Source organism: Carassius gibelio, chromosome A13, assembly GCF_023724105.1.
Source record: "Carassius gibelio isolate Cgi1373 ecotype wild population from Czech Republic chromosome A13, carGib1.2-hapl.c, whole genome shotgun sequence".
Taxonomy (NCBI): domain Eukaryota; kingdom Metazoa; phylum Chordata; class Actinopteri; order Cypriniformes; family Cyprinidae; genus Carassius; species Carassius gibelio.
The window spans coordinates 17,884,129-17,902,639 of NC_068383.1; the positions used below are offsets into that span (position 1 = coordinate 17,884,129).

Below are 18,511 nucleotides of genomic sequence, written 5' to 3' on the forward strand. Positions count from 1 at the left end.
GCTAATCTGTTATTACTCATGCATACATGCACAATAGTTAAGCATAAACCGTTAACAAAACTGAGCCTCAAAAACATAAGTGTACGTTGGATGACTAGTCCCAGAATGTTCCAGAAAGCACTAGAATTTATAGAATATTAAAGAATGTTGCAGAAACGTCTAGAATGTTACCATCCTTGCAAATGCAAAATATCTAAAATAAAAAATAAAAAAAAGAAACATGCAAATTAGTAAACAACTTAACTGCAGTAAACCAATGTTTTATAATTAATGGCAGGAGTTCTAAAATTTACCTGGCCTAAATGTTTACCAAAATGTTGATGCTACGTGAAAATAAATGGTAAAATAATAATTAACACAACAGAATTACGGAAAAATAATTGAACATTTTGTTAGACTGTGTGGTATTTTTGATGGTTGAACACAAGGGAACGCTGTTGAGCTCTGGTTAGATTTTCTAGACTAAATGAATTTTTGGTCCTCCAGAATGTGTGGAATATTCCTTATCACATACGATTAAATATGAAAATAATTCTAGAAAGATTTGTAGAGAGTTATGCTTGCTTTATAATTTTATGTCCCAACCACGTAAATATCCTACAGACCACTTCTGCTGCATTGTACGTGTCTATTATCATATTGTTTTATTCCGAAAATATTTTCTATTATACTCTATGTTTATATTATTTGCTGTGGGTCATTTGTTTACATTCAATTCCGCGCTCTTTATTAAGAAATGCGTACTTCCGCATCTCGCCGAGATCTCGTCATTTCCGGGTGTCAATATGCGTTTCGGTACTGCAGCGTTAAGCATCGGTAAGATGTGTACGGGAAGAAAAGATTAAACAATCTGTCCTCAAACCGAAACCACGGGCCGCCGACAGCATCGACGACACCGCTATCCGTTGTCTCCCGTCATTCGCTAGTGAGTAGCAACCGATTCGCCACCGACTGTCAGCCGTATCTGCGCGAATGGCCGGGGAGACTCGGAGGGCCCATGGCCGGGGCTGGTGTCTGACGCTCGGCCTGGCTCGCATAGGCCTTCACGGCAACGTGCTACGATCTATTCTCTTCATCACAGCCTTCAGCGGACTGGTCCGTCTACCCGCGGCCACGGAGGCGAAGGAGTGCGATAAACCCTGCTTGAACGGCCAGTGTAACAGCGCCAGCGGCGTGTGTGTGTGCGAGCCGGGATGGGTCGGGGAGCAGTGCCAGCACTGCGGCGGCCGCTTCAGGTGAGACACACACGGCTCAGAGTCCCAGCTGATGCTCGTGACATGTACACGAAGATCTTTCAGCGCTCGCTGGAACTTCTGTCATCGTTCGGTTTACGTATGGTAATATAGACAGCGTATCATGAAAGCTCATCTTAGGGCATTTCCTTAGGGAATTACTGCGCTGTCTGTCATCAGAACATAACTTACTTTCGTCATTAACTGCTCTTTAACAGGGTGCTAATTTAGATTCTACAGACCCCCCGATTAAGTCTTGAACCCTTCAACGTTTTATATAGACTATATTTAAAATATTAATTGGGGGTCCTGTGAAGTATTTATTCTTTTATACATTTAAAAGTATAAATGGGTTTCAACGTTTTTTTTTTTTTTTACATTTTAGTATCCACAAAGGATAAACTTTGAGGTGTTGTCTAGAATGACGTGCGTCTATTTGAGTCATAATTATTTGGTAGTACCGTGGTAGAGTTGGTGTTTTCGTAACTCCTCGACATTGGCTTAAAGCTGACGAAAGAACAGTAGGATTTTATGGTTTCATTGGAGTATGAATGCTGCTCCATCATGGGACGAGACTCACTGATGGGCAAAGTCTGGCAGAGACACTGGCTACATTGGAGGCTGTGGGTCATATGGGGTGAACCAGGCTCCGAATGGCTGAGAAGAGACAGGCAGACTGAAGCCAAATGATCATGTGGTGCCAATCATGAATCTAACACAGCCATGCTGGAGGCAGAGACCGTTCCTAACATTCTGCCATTTCATCTCAGTTCAGTAATGTTCCTTTCCTGCTAAGGACCAGGAATAAATATACACAACGTGGTATAGATTAATTAGTTGATCTTTTTTTCTGTGTAGACTTCTGCACAGCAAATGTACATTGGGTATATTGTGGGCATCAGAGCGATCTTTTAATAATATTCTGTTGTTATTTTTTTGGGCACTACACAGATTCTTTCACAATCTGACTGATGTTTTTACGTGATGTTTAATCATTGATGCTGTGCAGCGATTAGACCCAGTGCTATTATTGATTGAACTAAAAAAAGACAACTACATTTCAGTAATGGAAATAAAGCTGGAATAAAATAAAATATAAATGGTAGATTAAAAACATAACAGATTAGACGTTTTTGCTTTAGCAGCTTACTTAAGTTTAAGTTGTACTAAAACTAAATGCGGAAAAAAATTAAGCTAAATAGAAATATACAAATATATTAAAAATGATGAAAGAACATCATGAAATTATACAGACTTAAACAAAAATTAAAAAGAAAAGTGATCATATAAAATCAAAAGCCATGTCAAGAAGATAATAAATACTGTTGTAGTATAAAAAGAAATATTTCTAAATAATATTATGATAAAATGATGATATTGGATGTGTGACTTTTGATATGGAGAGGCTTTGTATATGAGACATGCACTGCGTACGAAATCGGATACTTGCCTACTATATAGAATACCAAAAAACAGTACACAAACAGACTAGTACATGTATGTCCGAATTCATAGTATTTGATAAACAGTAGACGAAAAATAAAATAAGTGCACATTCGACTGACACTTTACTGTCCCATGAGGCCATAGGAGAAGATTTATGAATGACGGTGAAATGTTGCGACAGATGCTTGTAGGTCACATTACAGTAGAACCATCCAAATTTTATTTATACTGCCTATATTCATGTTATATGGAGCATACGTGTTTAATGGTTGTGATGTGAAGGATTCCTAATTCAAATGTAGTACCTATGAAGTACGTGATTGGATGCACCGGTGCTGTTTTTAGATGGTGTCGTGCTTAATGGGGATCCGAGCGTCATTGTTTTAAATGCTTCTGGATACTGACCATGGTAAAACCACCATGTAAACTTTTGTCGTGATATATGATGGTGACCTACACTTGGAATTAGTGCTCTGCATTTATCCCATCCCAAGTACACACACACACACACACACACACACACACACAGCAGTGAACACACACCCGGAGCAGTGGACAGCCCGGGGAGCAGTTGGGGGTTCGGTTCCTTGCTCAAGGACATCTCAGTTGTGGTATTAAGAGTGGAGAAAGCACTGTACATTCACTCCCCCCACCTACAATCCCTGCTGGTACGAGACTCGAACCCTCAACCTTTGGGTAACAAGTCCAACTCTAACCATTAGGCCACAACTTCTAATGAGTGCAGTATGTCTGAAAGTGAACACGGAAGAGCCAACTGTGTCTTAGTACATACGGATTTGTTTTCTTCTTCTTCCATATAATAGGAATCTATAAATAGAATTCCATCCCTGTGTATGAAATCACAGAAAGAGAGGATGTGTATCCTGTCTGAAAGCCATGATGCTGTGTGTTTGTGTGCTGTGCTATTTAATTTGCTGGTCCGTTCATAATTCCAAGCAACAGGATGTGCTTTAGTAAATGGCCTGTCTTTAGTGGATCATTTGCTGAAGTACAGAAGCCTGACTGTTCTCAACCGCAAACACAAGAAACATCCATTCCTGCCCAAGAATGTCACCCTGACCGGACACTGCATTTCTGCTGAACACCTAATGATGGTTTGTTCTGTTAAACTGCTGCGTGCAGCTTCACAGTATCTCTCAGCAGCTCCGTCTGCACTTAGCAAGTCTATATCTCTGTAGGCCAAGGTTTGAAATCACTTATGGCAGACAGGCATTTCTGACGTTCACTCGGCTGTCTTCTATCATCATAAAAGCTGAATGGAGACAACTGCCAAACTGACAAGAAAAAAGCACAACAGTTCAATTATTCTTTATCCTTTTGCCCGTTATTGAATGCGTGTGCTTTATTTGAAGACATCCATGATGTGATATTAATTGTTAATGATTCTATTTGGACATTGTTGAATGATGATCTAATCGGTTGGGTGGAAGATTGCTGTGCTCCGTCGGGAACCATGTCTCGGTTATGTGTGTTTGTCACAGCTGTCTGCTGGAGAGTGTATGTGCAGCTCCCACAGGATTGTGGGTGTGTTAATGATATGGTTTTTTTTTTATGTTAACAAAGCTTCTTGCGACTGTAGTCAGGGGCTTAGAAGCCTCGTCATTCACTACACAGCACAGCGCGTAGCTTCTACTGCCACAAAAAGTTATGGGTGTTTGGGAGTTTCTTAGGTTCCATTAAAACATGATGGGGTTTTAAAGCGAGAGTTAAACCATAAATGAAAATTTTGTCATCATTTAATCATCCTCAAGTTGTTCCAAACCTTTATGAATGGGTTTCTTCTGTTGAACACAGAAGAAGATATTTTGAAGAATGTGTGCAACCAAACAGTTGCCGGTAACTATTGACTATTTTTCCTCGAAGACTGTGCCAACCCTAAAATCAACCATGAATTGAATGATTGATCATTAATAGTTAGAAATTTTAAACATTTCTATATATATCATAACAATTTAATTATTTTGCATTATTTTGGCCACCATAATCATGCTGAAAATCTGATTTGTACCAAAAAAAGAGAGAAAACTGTCATTTACTCAACCTTGTCATTCCAAACCCATGGGACTTCCTTGTAAATGATGACTAAGTAAGCAGGGAGGGAATTATCCTTAAGAGTTTCTAAGTTAGTTTCTGTTTACAGCATTACTTCTGAATCTAGTCCTGCGCTGCGCTTGTGTTTTCACTATTGACCCTTGGATCTTGAAGTGAGACACGCCTGTTATTTAGCTTCCCATTTAAACATTTACTGAGGGTTGTTAAACTTGCTTTACATCATTTGTAAACTGTAGGTGATTCATATCATTTGCGTGTTAGCAAACATGGTCTGATTGGTTTAATAATGTTGTGTCTGTCATACACAGGCTAACGGGACCCTCAGGTTATGTCTCTGATGGACCAGGAAACTACAAATACAAGACCAAGTGCACGTGGCTTATTGAAGGACAGTGAGTATTGGCCTAAAAAGGAAACACTCGTTCTCAGATTAGAGCTCTGAACGTTAAGCCTGAACCTAACTTATAACCTGAGATGAACGGAACAGTAATGTTAAACTTGACATTTGACATCAACTTAAAATCAGTTCCTCTTTTATCACTCAAATAACATTTGATTACTCTTCCATCACCCCCCCCCCCATTAGGGTGTATAAATTAAAGTTAATTTATTTTATTTTATTTATTGCCACAGTAATATAATGCCTTAATTTTCATCAGTATTAATATGCAGTGAAGTAATCGCTATGTCATGTGATTAATTAAAGTTTTAAATTAATGTCAATCCTATATTTATTAATTATTTCCATAATACACATTTTGATTCATTGCCTATTTTAATCATTTGTCAGCTCCTGTCAAGTTTGGGTCATGTAGAAGACATCTGTATCAAATGCATAGTATTTGTGTGGGTTATGGTGGTTGATGGCTGTTTTTGTTTGACAGGCCGAACTCAATCCTGAGGCTTCGCTTTGAGCATTTTGCCACTGAGTGCAGCTGGGATCATCTGTATGTGTATGATGGAGACTCCATCTACTCTCCTTTACTTGCTGCCTTCAGGTATTCTGGTCATTTCTCTTTATTTCTGTGTGCACGAGGTGTGAGATTTTCAGGGAGTGATCTGTTAATCCTGGATCAGATTAGAATGCTCTTCAGCTCTCAAGATCTTTACACCACATCAGATGCTGATTTTGAATACAAGCGTCCAGTGTAACGTACACTAGGAAATATAGCTGAGCTATTTTGTAGCTATTTTATTGAAATTAATTATTTGTTTTTCAGCAAGAATCCATTAAATTGATCACAGTAAAGACATTTTTAATATTATGAAATATTTTTATTTCAAATAAATGCTGTTCTTTCAAACTTTTTTAAAATGTATCTCTCTCTCTCTCTTTTTTTTTTTTTTTTTTTTTTTTTTGAGGGAGGAATATTAATATTTTATTTAGTTTTCCAGGAAAGGATGCATTAAATTACATTTAAAATGTTTACTTATAATTTTTTATTGATATTATAAACTGTTAATTTAAATTGTAATAATATTTCACAATATTACTGTTTTACTGTATTTTTTATCAAATAAATGCATCGATGGTGAGAAAAATAAAAAATTAAATAAAATAAAAAAATGACAACACCAAAAAATCTAATTAAAAAAATTCAGATGACTTATTTTCTCCACTTAAAAAAAATTATATATATTTATATTATTTTTATATTTTAATTAGATTTTTTTTTTACCTTTCAAAACTGTTTTTTTTTTTTAAAGTCTGTTTCATACAAATGGTCTTATTTGAAAAAAAAAATAAAAAACATTGGCTAACTGCTAATTGTTCAAACTAGTTCTGAAGACATGGTCTTCACATAGAAGCTAATTATATGCAACTGACCTCAGGTGAGCCTGCAAGTAGAAGTATGAACCTGGAAATTGACTCCAATAGTTTGTACAGTATTTGACAGGACATCTACAAAAACCCAACCCTAACACTTTTTGAAAAAGGACACAGACACTCTAATATAGTACAGTTAAATGAGTGCTGAAATTATTAAATCTGTTGGGTTCCCTGTCTGCTGAGGTATAAAGTGTTCTATGTTCTCCTCTTTCATATTCCAGTGGTTTAATAATTCCTGAGAGCTACAGCAATGAGACCGTCCCAGAGGTGGTGGCACAGTCAGGCTTTGCCCTGCTGCACTTCTTCAGTGACGCGGCATATAATCTCACTGGCTTCAACATCTCTTACAGGTGAGCTTCAATTCTTGGACCAAAACAGGCTGATGATCATAACTGTACTGTAGTTCTGTTCCAAAACCTAGTGGGCTGCTTGCTTTGACAGCATCTGAAGGCATTGTGGGAATGCTTCCATCAGCTGTTCCAGAAGTTGGTCAGCAACATCAATTTTTTTCCTTATGCTAAGGCAGTATTGTGTGTCTGCATAGAGTTGAGGTCAGTGAAATCCAAGATAGCAGATAGACTGAAAAGTATCAATAGAAATGGATTTGGACCCAAATAGAAATGGAAATGGGTCACTCTTTTTATATGTGCTGTGTATTTTTTAATTTAGCAAAATGTGCACAACTTAGAATAAGTACACTACAGTTCAAAAGTTTGGGGTCCGTTCAGTTTTTTTTAATTGATATTTGCATTAAGAACGGATGCATTCAATTGATCAAAAGTGACAGCAAGGTTATTTGTAATGTTACAAAAGATTTATATATCAAATTAATAGTTTTTTTTTTTTTTCTTCATCAAGGTTACCACAAAAATATTACCTGTTTTTTACATTGATCACTAAATCATCATATTAGAATGATTTCTGAAGGGTCATGTGACACTGGAAGCTCGCAAGGTTTTGGAACAGAGATTATTTTCTTGTATACAGACTTTTTACAGTCTTGGACTTTGAAACTGAATCTTAATTTACAACTTGGATACAAAGCTTTCCCTAACCTCTGAACACCGGGTTATTTAAGAACATATGTGTTTGGAAGGAAGGTGTCATTATATGATGGATACATGGCTGCATTTGAATGGCCTTTACTTTACTTTGTGTCTGCATGATGGTGTAGTTATGCCATCTGCGAGCTGGGACAGGGTCAGGTTTTGTTACCCATGGCTGTTGATGAGATCTGAGGATTCTGGGTAATGTGGTTGTGTCCTAAACAGATAGTCCACCTAAAATAGAACATTGTCATCATTTTCTCACTCTTATGTCATTCCTGCATGACGTCTTTTGTTCTTGAACCACAAAAGGAGAAGTTTTCAGTGCTGAAATTACAAGTTCAGTTTGTTGTTTCAGCCACTTCAAGGTTTTTGAAAGAAGTCTTCTGTAATATTTATTTGATTAAAACATATATATGTTTTCTAATAATATAAGAATTCAAATCGCTGTTCTTATTTTTAATATACTTGAAAATGTAATTTATCGCTACAATGCAAAGCAGCATCAATACTCTAGTTTTAAATGATACACGATTCTTCATAATTAATTCTAATATGTTGATTTGATGCTCAAGAAACATTTATCATTGTTATCAATGCTGAAAACCGTTGTGCTGCTTAATATTTTGGTGAAGACCATGATGCATTTATTTTCAGTATTCTTTGATAAACAGAACAAAAAGTATTTCAAATAGAAATCTTTTGTAACAATAAAAGTGTCTTTCTCTTTTTGTCATTTTAATTCATTCTTGCTAAAATCCGGTATTCAAAAAAAAAACTGTCCCTAAACTTTTGAATAGCAATGAACATGCACTGTAAACAATATATACTGTACGAATACTAAATGCAGAACAAAAAACAAATCCTTATATCGAAAAAAAAAAATAGACATCCTTGGTTCTTGTTTGCTCCATGATTGATCTTGACATGTCAAGTTTAAACATGCAGATGAGATTCTATTGGAGTTCTACTTCTTTTTTTGAGTTTCACGGAACCTAACTCAAACCCGAGACCGAGAGTGAGTAAATGCTGACCAGTTTTTGGCTGGACTGTCCCTTTAAGGCTCTGTGCTCTAGAGAACAAGAGTGAGAACAAGAAAATGCAGGTCAGAGTAATTTAAGAAGAGCGGGACAGAAGAAGCGCAGATGTCTTTGACCTCCGTGTCTGTGGCAGGGACTGCTCGTGTGAAGTCGGGAGGTTTCTATAGTGACTGCATTTACAGGGACCCAAAAAAACACTGGAGTGCAGCATCAATAGAACATCAAACACCAATCCTGGCACACACTGAAAGACAGATGCCTCTTATTCTCTGCCGTCCCTTTCTTCCCATGTTCAGCTGTAGAGGGGAGTGAGCCAGTGCAGCTGTTCTTCTTACACACTCCTGTTCAGGCGAATGTTGAAGCAGGTTGTACTGAAATAAGCTCAAACTAGCTCCTCCTTCAAACCTCAAGTTGGTTAAAAGATAAATTTGAGCTGCAAAAGCTCAAGATGAAGTTAAAATATTAACCAGACAATAATGGCAGCGTCCAATGTCTACTGAGTACAGTGTCTGACTGTGTTCTTGAAAAGGTAGATGCCCAAACAAACAGTGTAACAATAGGCTTACATAAGGTCTGGTGGGTGCAAGGAATATCATTAAACTGAAGTCAGCCCTGTTCAGTATCTATGATGAATAAGATTCAAAATCGTGCAATGGGGCCTATGTATTTCTGTATCAGGCAATTGAAGGTTTGAATAAGGAAGCACGGTAGGTTTTGGCATGTTTGTATAAATGAATTTTGTTAGTCTGAATCATTGTATATTGGAAGCAGATAATATAAGGGCTTTTGTCTGTTCCGGATTACAAAATGATTAAACTGTTGTCTATATTTTGATATCGCTTTCTGCCCATCACCATGTAAAATTCTGTTTTTAGGATTTTCATGTACTTTAGTAAAACAGCAAATAAAGCAGATTTCTAATATAAAATATATTTTCAGTCATAATTCTGTACTGGAGAAGAAAAAAAAAGATTATTTTTACTTTTTTAATCAATGTATATGTACATTTCTATCACTGTCTAATGTGCAGACACTGCAAGTACACCAATTTTAGGTTGACTGCCTGAACACTGTTATTTTCGCATTCATATAATATTTTGAATTAGTTTTTTATATTTTCATGTTGCATTTTAATTTTAGTTTTAGTACTTATTTTGATCATTTGAAATGTTGCCATGTTTTGAAATGCCATTGTATGAAAAAATATTTATTTAAATCCTACATTTATTTTAAATTTGCATTTCTGCTTTATTTCAATTACTGAAAAGGATTTAAATGGTTTTAGTTTTAGTCTGGGCTAAAAAATATATCAGTTACAAAGTTAAGATACGAAGAAAGCTTTAGGTTGACACAAATAGCAGAGAACAGACTAACATTTTAGTGGCAAAAGAATATGAAACAAATATGTTGCTCAAAGCATTTTCAGCTTTTAAATATAATTTAAATGCATTTTCATTTGCATGCTGTATCACATTATTAAGGTTTTCCTTTAATGTCATCCAGCTGTTGTTAATAAATCTTATTTCAGGGTGGGGCTCCCTGAAATAAGATGAAATTGTTGTCCAAACAATGGTAGACCAGAAACAATCTTTATTTTTGCAGCTCTGTCAATGATGCAGCAATTTTAATTTAAGCTTAGTTTATCAATACAGATGTGAGATTTCTTGTTTCATTGATTTCTCTGTCTTTCTGCTCTTCCCAGGTTGAATATGTGCCCAAATAACTGCTCTGATCGTGGAGAGTGTCATGTGGGGAATTCCAGTGACTCTGTGCAGTGTGAATGTGAGGCTGGCTGGAAAGGAGAGGCGTGTGATGTGCCCTACTGCTCCTCTGACTGCGGCGTCCCTCTGCGGGGACAGTGTGACATGGCCACCAAACGCTGCCAATGCAAACCAGGATGGCAAGGTAAGTTGTCATATGGCTCAATCATAAGAATGACAGTAAGCTACCGGACAAATAAGAAAATCATTGTTCATTAATTCACACATTTAGAGGTTAATTCTGTTTTAGAGTGGTTAGTACAATTCTTTTCACTCAGAGTTCATTTATGAACAAGAGTGATACATTTTAACACTCACAACTGCATTTTGAGAGTGAGTTCAGTGAAAATCACCATCACCATTCTGGTGTTATGCAAGTCAGCATCTTTGATATTTATTTTTTAGTCACTGTTGCTGTGGTTACTGGGGTTATTCACGGCTATCGTGAGAATAGAAAAGGGGCATGAAATTGGTTATTTGTACAGAATATCCATCAGCGGCTTGAATACTGTATGTAGGGCTGTGACGGTTGTTGGTGGAAAAGTAAACTTGACGCAACACAACCGCGTTGCGACAGGTTTAGTCTGTCTAGTGTCTATACAGGACATGTCGTGCTATGTCGCTCGTGTCCGTTAGAGAGGGTGTATTGTAGGGCTGTCACTTTTGTGTTTTTTTTTTTTTCCCGATTTTTAAGACATAGGTGTTCATTGAATAGATTGTAAAATCGATTTTCCATGTCTAAAAAAAAGACGTTTCCTTTTTCAACATCAAATAACGGAAGAATGTAAAGAGAGCGCTGGAAACGCACAAGTCAGCAATGTTTCTTATTTATTGGCATGAAGTTTTGTGCAGAATAACAAACAGCAACATGAGTGCAACATTCTCGAAAAAATATACAAGCAGAGGGGACGTCTGCCATAACAAAAGATCACTGCAGGCTTCAACCCCGGCTGCATTTATGATTTAGGCAATTAAAAAATCTCCAAGATTATTTTAAATAATGATTCAATCCATTTCAAACAACTGTTCAAAAAATGAAACTTTAAATGGACTTGTAAACAAGCCATGTGTTGTTGTTTTTTGTTTTTTTTTATTATTGAACGTAACCGACACTTAGGCCCAATCCCAATTCTACCCCTTAGCCCTTCACCTTTCTTGTCTCCAGTAGTGTAGCCAGAAAAGAGACTCTGGGTGTGCATATGAAAATCTGGGTGTGCCACATTTATTGTCAGATTACTGTGCAAAATTATGGGATAGTATTTTTGTCGCACTGCTTCCGTCCAACCATACTCCTAGTGGTAATTTGCAGGTCGTGTCAAAATGTTGTTAATTGTTAAATGTAATAATTTTCTTCCAAATACGATAATTTTGAACTTCTGGTCCGATACTTGGACATTTCCAATCTGGCAACACTGTCTGTTGATGTTGGGCCCGGGGAGGGAGAAACATCCTCATCAGGTGTAACGTTAAGGCCTTGTGTCCGGCTGTCCATCAAGCCAAGGTTTTTTGCTAAAAAAAAATTTTTGCAAAAAAATTATCTGATTATATCATAGACTGCTGGGGTCACAGTCAGCTGCTGTTTGCTGATTGGTTGGCAGTCCAAATGTCGGCAGATATATTTTAAAAAAAATAATTTAAAATGTAAATTACATTTTAACATTTTGAGCATTATTGCACCATGTATTGGATTCTTATTTCTGTGCCCCTGAGAGAATGATTTAGAATGTTCAGTGGCGTCACAGAACTGCCAGATTCAAACAGCTTCCGCGCGTTGGCTGGCGCTGAGCCAGAGACGGACGCGCTCAGCGCTTGTCATATATCACAATTAATATGCAATGTTTTCAACCACATAATGTTTATTTTAGGTTTCATACATTTAAATATACATAATCACTAGTAAAACAATACATTGGTAGTTTGTAAAATACACACTGATGTCTATGGAAGCAGCAAAAACTATCTATTCAAATGTAATTTGCAGAAGTGTTTTATTCATATATCAGACACGCATAGCAGAACAATAAAGTTTACTCTATTCTTCGTCCAGTTCAACAGTCACTTACTTTCATGTATTTCGGGAGAAACTGGGGAATTCAAGTGCTGTACGTTAAATCCGGCTGACAGGACTCTGAACTGCAGCGCTCATCTTGTTATAGATCAGGATATTTTATAAAGGTTTTTAAACGAAGAATCGGAATATCAAATAGTTGACATGGTAAGCAAGTTTGTGTATATATTTTAATAGAAAATGAAAAACTAAATAAAATGAAAAGCGTGGCTGCGGTGTGTCACGTGACAATCATGACGTGTCGCCATGGAAACAAGGGGTTAGTTAAAATATTTGTAATTTACGTGTGAAAGGGTTGATTTAAAAATATATATTTTTTAAGTAAACAACAATAGCCCAAGTTTAGTAAACATTTTTTTATTGAGACTATAAAAAAATAATTCTGCATCTATTTTTAGGTGTGCCAGCTGCCACTGTGGGTGGCACAGGCACACCCGTGGCTACGCCACTGCTTGTCTCGATTCTCTTTTGGCTGGAGGAGAAGGGGGAAGGGGAAGGGCCAGATAGCCCTTCAAACAAAGATTTTTCGGGACAACACTTCAAACGAAGGGGTATGAATTATCTCAGCAATATGGCTGTTACAGCGAACAAAAAGACACAGAAATGTAAGCTTTTTTGGCATAAATAAAGATTTTAACGAAAACTAATCATTTGTTTTATGTTACATTCAATTGTGAGTTCATATTAACTGTCATGATACTCAAAGAAATGTTTGCAAATAAAATAGAATTATAAAATAGAATTGGGATTGGGCCTTAGGCCAGGCGGCACTAGGCAGGCATAATGAAATGCGCAAAAAGGCTAGGGCCATTACAAATTTATTGGAAAGGAAAACAAGTCGATCAACATTTTCGGGGTCCAGAACAGAGCATTTTTTATTCACTATATGTTCAGCTGTTGAGAAGACACGCTCCAACCGCACTGATGTCCCAGGGACACTCAGGTCCAGCTGCGCAAGGTGGGAGTATTACTACCAATTTTCCACCACAAAAGCCGGTCGCTGTCAGCTTGCAATGGTCCTTTTCATAACTCAGAATCTCCTGTAACTAGATGCGCGAATGAGGCGAATTCGCCTCTACCGCGCCGCAAGACCTCCAGATGCGCGTAAACTAAATTAACTAACTAAATATATATATATATATATATATATATATATATATATATATATATATATATATATATATATATATATACACATATATACACATATATTTTATATATATATATATATATATATATATATATATATATATATATATATATATATATATATACACGCATATACACATATACATACTTTTTTTATACAATTTCATATACAATTTTTTTTTTTTTTTTTTTATCAACACCGCACCACCAGCGGTTGTTGGTCCATGACTACCACGGTGGTAAAAATCAGCCACCGTCACAGCCCTAACTGTATGTAAGCTATTCTGTGAGATTGAGTCATTTAAAGAATCTGTTCATTATCAAAATTGTTTATAAATGTAATTCACTCACAGTTCTGGGAATGTGTAGATCTTTTTTTGGTTTCCCTAATTGTTTCCTGGCTTCTTCCTCTTTGCCTCTCACTTTACTGACTACAGATCTCCCTCTACTGATTTCTTCCTCAAATCTCTACGCCTCTAGTGTTGTTTGGGTTTGCTTGATAGATGGTACACTGTGTACAGAGAATGTTTGTCCCAGGCCTGTATTTTAGAGAACGGCTTGTGTTCTTATACTTGGCTTGATTGTGATGAGATCTGATAAGCCAAATGTGTACAAATACAGGTGGTTCAAGGTCCTTCAATTTAGTGTCAAAATGTACATTTTGGCACACATTAACAAGACTCCAGGTTTGTACAAAGACTGTTAGAGGTCTAAATCCTGCCTGTACCAAAAATAAAGCAGGGATCGACTGCCAGTATAAAAGTTGATGTATCTTTTACGTCTGTAGCACAGGGGCGAGTTACGTGCCAAATAGGTAAGGTCAACAAAAATGACTTTGACTTCATCAGCATCAGCTACAATAAAAATGGCATATGAAGCAAATGTGTTCCTCCTTACTGCTTATAACTGTTGAGGCTGTGGCCATTTGGACACTATGTATTACGTCACAAGACTGAGGTTTCATAATTGGTATTTTCCAACTAGCAATCCCAAGGTTGACAAAGACGTGAACTGTTTTTAATTGTAATTCTGGTAATTATGACAATGGCCACTAAAGCTCAGTTTAAGGCCCGCTCTCTCGCTCTGTCTGTCCATCTCTCTCCTGTGGAAGTGTTTAATCACCAGTCTGTGAACAGCAGGTTGAGCCACACTCAGAACTGACTCATGTTTCAAGTTCCTTCCTGGTTTGCTGTAATGGTTTATATTTTTAAGCACAGCCCTTTTGTGCTTCTTGTTTTATAAAGATTGGACTATATATCCAGAGGCAGAACAAACAGTCTAGAAAAGTGACCGCTGTGATTGAATGTGATAGAAAAAATCCCTCCCTTTCACACTTTGGTGATGTGTCGCCCTGTCACCCTAATGCTGAAACTGCCCTTGATTGGTCCTAGCTTATAAACAATCCATGCTGTGTTTGTTTGTATGTATTTATGTAATAGTTGCTTAAAAAAACACCTCAAACGTTCAAATTGTACAGTATAGGGTTGCATGATTAATTAAAAATGGAATCGGAATCATGATTCGACAGAAGCTGCAATTTTCATGCGGTTCATTCAGAGAAGCACGGTTCTGTGATCAGCAGTAAATCTCCATCCAAAGGCCAGAGGGCACTCTCGCGCTGAAAATCCAAATATGCCCTGAAGAAGAAACCCAGGAGATCTTCTACTGGTCCCACGTCTTCATGTAATGTGAATTCGCAGGTCAGAGTTCACCAAACTTGAACTTCGGAATGCAGCGAAATGCAGAAATTTTCGCAAGAGCTTGTGTTTCCGGTATAACGTATTCGCATGCGTATGAATGGGAGCCAACGGAACGAAAAGTGTAATGTGACCGCCCCTTTAAGAAATCACATCATCTCACAGAAGGATTTATTTCAAACACTTGACTGATGTTATGAAGTCTATTTGGAGGAAAAACATGTTATTTAATATGGTATTTTCACGTACACTCGAAAATCATGCAATAAAATAGGCTGGGGTTTTTTTTTTTTTTGGGCGTAACTTATCAATGAACTACGACTCTTTGTAATAAATGCTGCTCCATCTGAACGCAGGTGATGATGATTTACTGCTGATTACAGAATCGGCTTTACTAATAAAATGCACATGACCATCGCATTTGTTTAATCGTGCAGCCCTAGTACAGTGTGTTATTTTATCACCCTGCCCTAATGACAGCTTGTATCTGTGTGTGTGTGTGTATTTTAGGCCTGGACTGCTCAATAACAGTACCAGCAAATGGTTCCTTCTGGACACGTGAGGAATACAGTGGGCATGGCTTGGCGCGGGCGTCCCATAAGGCTGTGGTTCATGAAGACGTGATGTGGGTGATAGGTGGACATGTGTTTAACTATACACACTACCAGATGGTGACTGCGTGAGTACACACGCACACACATATTAAACCAAAACGCACTGGAGCATAATAACTTCACAGGCTCACAGTTTTGCTTTCTCCTTTACTCTGTGTGTCTATTCCTCAGGTTCAACATCTCTTCTCAAAGCTGGATGTCGTTAAACCAGTCCGTCAACTATGTAACTGGACGCTACGGTCATTCTCTCTCCCTGCACGAGGTTTGTTAATCAACGACAGGTGGTTTAATAGTGTTCCACAACTTTATTACAGTCCAATGTATTTATTCCTTACATACACTGAGACCTGTTTCTCTAAAACCTGTGATTTGATGAGTAATTTGTCTTTGTGTGCATGCGTACAGGATAAAATCTATATGTACGGTGGGAAGATTGACTCCACAGGAAACGTGACATCAGAACTCTGGGTGTTCCACACACGGAACCAGTCGTGGGTTCTGCTGAATCCGCATGCTAAAGAACAGTATGCCGTTGTGGGCCATTCTGCACACACTGTCCAGCTCCACGACAGATCAGAGCCTGTCATACTGGTCATCTTCGGACACTGCCCTCTTTACGGATACATCAGCCAAGTGCAGCAGTACAACATTGGTCAGTAGTGCACAATAGTGTGAAATGCTCAACAGCTAGGCGATACCTTGAATATCATCGCATGGCTGCTACACCACGTTTTCCTTTTTAGCATCTTTCGTCTTTAAAAAAATTAATAAATATATATATTTAAAAAAAAAAAAAAAAAGATCTTTTAGAAACCGGCCTCAGGACACCTGTGTACTGTTTCATTCAGCCTAGCTGTTTGAAAGGAAGAATTCATCCGAAGTTAAAGCACCTATTCAGAATATTGAGTGCTACCACGGACTGAAATTCACAGTGAACAGTTGTGACCCAGTTTCTGTCTGATGAATCAGTTCGCTAGGTACCACAGAGACTTGTCATTCATCAGAAAATTAAAATGAGGCCCTTTTTATATCCGTTTTCAATCTGTGTTAAACTGAGGTTGTTTTCATGATTGATAGTTGCTGTCATTTTTGATCGAGAGAGAGAGAGAGAGAGTATCTGGGGCTGGTTTTCACTTTTGGTTTCTAAAGGTGAATGAATTGCAGTGTGGTTTGAAATCAGCATGCAAAACCTTTTCTAGGGAAATCAAGCATTTTATTCAATTAGACTCCTGTCTCAAAACCTTAATGTAGTTCTTCCTCATGCGACAATTATCAGACCACTGTTTGCAGGAATTGTTTACTCTACTGCCCTCTGGTGTTGTAATGGAAGACCAAAATCAAATATATTTGTAACCTTTTTTTTTTTTTTGAGAACTAGTTGTTGTTTTTTTCACTCACACTTCATCTCTCATTCTGTACTTTTTACTGTTCCCTTTGCAGAAGAGAACACATGGAGTGTTTTAGAAACTCGTGGGGCGCTGGTTCAGGGTGGCTATGGGCACAGCAGTGTGTATGATCCTCTAACCCGCTCCATCTACATCCATGGAGGATATAAAGCTTTCAGTGCCAATAAATACGGCCTGGCCGGGGACCTGTACCGCTACGATGTGGACAAGAGAATGTGGTGCGTTGAGCAGCATTACGCAGTTTAATTGAATACTGATTACTTTTTGACTTCATCATTTTAAGGCTAGGCTTAAAATGGAGAGCCTGCTTTATTAGCGTTTTTTAATCCAATGTTGTAAAAAGATATATATATATATATATATATATATATATATATATATATATATATATATATATATATATATATATATATATATATTTAATGATTTGAAATCATAATATTACCATATATGAGTAAATATAGACATTTCTGTTCATCAAATAATCCTGAAAAAGCATTTTAGAATGAATTCTGAAGGATCCTGTGACACTGAAGACAGAAGTAATGATGCTGAAAAATTCAGCTTTGCCTTCTTAGGAATATATTGCCTTTTAGATGTATTAAAATGATAACTACTTATTTTAAATTGTTAAATCATAATATTTATTTTTCATAATTGGGTTTCTTGCTAATGATGTCTCTGATTAATCTGTAGGTTGATTCTGAGGGACAGTGGTTTTTTCCGTTACCTGCACACAGCGGTGATTGCTGGCGGGAACATGTTGGTGTTTGGAGGGAACACACACAATGACACCTCAATGAGTCATGGGGCAAAGTGCTTCTCCTCAGACTTCATAGCATACAGCATAGGTGAGTACCAGACGCAGTCTTTGTCACCTGAATCTTCAAACCACAAGTGTTTTCTGTACTTCTGCGTATGATAATATGTACAGTAATCTACAGTATAATGCTAAACAGTAGTGAAGAGCAATTAATTAAATGGCCATTTCGCCCAGCCCTACTTCTTAGCATGAACAGGCCTTTTAAACGTATGCATTTCTAAAACTTTTATATTGCATCCAACAAGTTTTTCAAATTAGACGTAAAGAATGTAGTTCACTCTACAGCCAAATAACTATATTCAATGATTATGAAGTGAGATTTTTAT

The 18,511-nt window shown here is 37.2% G+C and overlaps 1 protein-coding gene and 1 long non-coding RNA gene across 4 annotated transcripts in view; one reads left to right on the plus strand and one right to left on the minus strand.

Annotated features, from left to right (window-relative positions):
- The first annotated feature begins 730 nt into the window (after positions 1–730).
- LOC128026355 (attractin) overlaps positions 731–18,511 on the plus strand; it is a 49,406-nt gene continuing 31,625 nt past the window's right edge. For 2 of the 3 annotated variants that reach the window (XM_052613415.1, XM_052613416.1), the window contains exons 1-10: positions 761–1,235; positions 5,060–5,143; positions 5,636–5,749; positions 6,804–6,932; positions 10,371–10,573; positions 15,853–16,021; positions 16,128–16,218; positions 16,362–16,608; positions 17,397–17,580; positions 18,059–18,213. In XM_052613415.1, coding sequence (XP_052469375.1) covers positions 973–1,235; positions 5,060–5,143; positions 5,636–5,749; positions 6,804–6,932; positions 10,371–10,573; positions 15,853–16,021; positions 16,128–16,218; positions 16,362–16,608; positions 17,397–17,580; positions 18,059–18,213 — 1,639 coding nt within the window. In that variant the 5' untranslated portion in view covers positions 761–972. Of the gene's footprint in view, positions 1,236–5,059; positions 5,144–5,635; positions 5,750–6,803; positions 6,933–10,370; positions 10,574–15,852; positions 16,022–16,127; positions 16,219–16,361; positions 16,609–17,396; positions 17,581–18,058; positions 18,214–18,511 lie in introns of all 3 variants that reach the window. The other variant, XM_052613414.1, reaches the window with a different exon arrangement.
- On the minus strand, positions 11,240–15,152 carry LOC128026369 (uncharacterized). The gene is made up of 2 exons (XR_008186409.1): positions 13,997–15,152; positions 11,240–11,937 (listed from the first exon to the last, which is right to left on the minus strand). It is a non-coding gene; the product is annotated as an uncharacterized LOC128026369 (long non-coding RNA).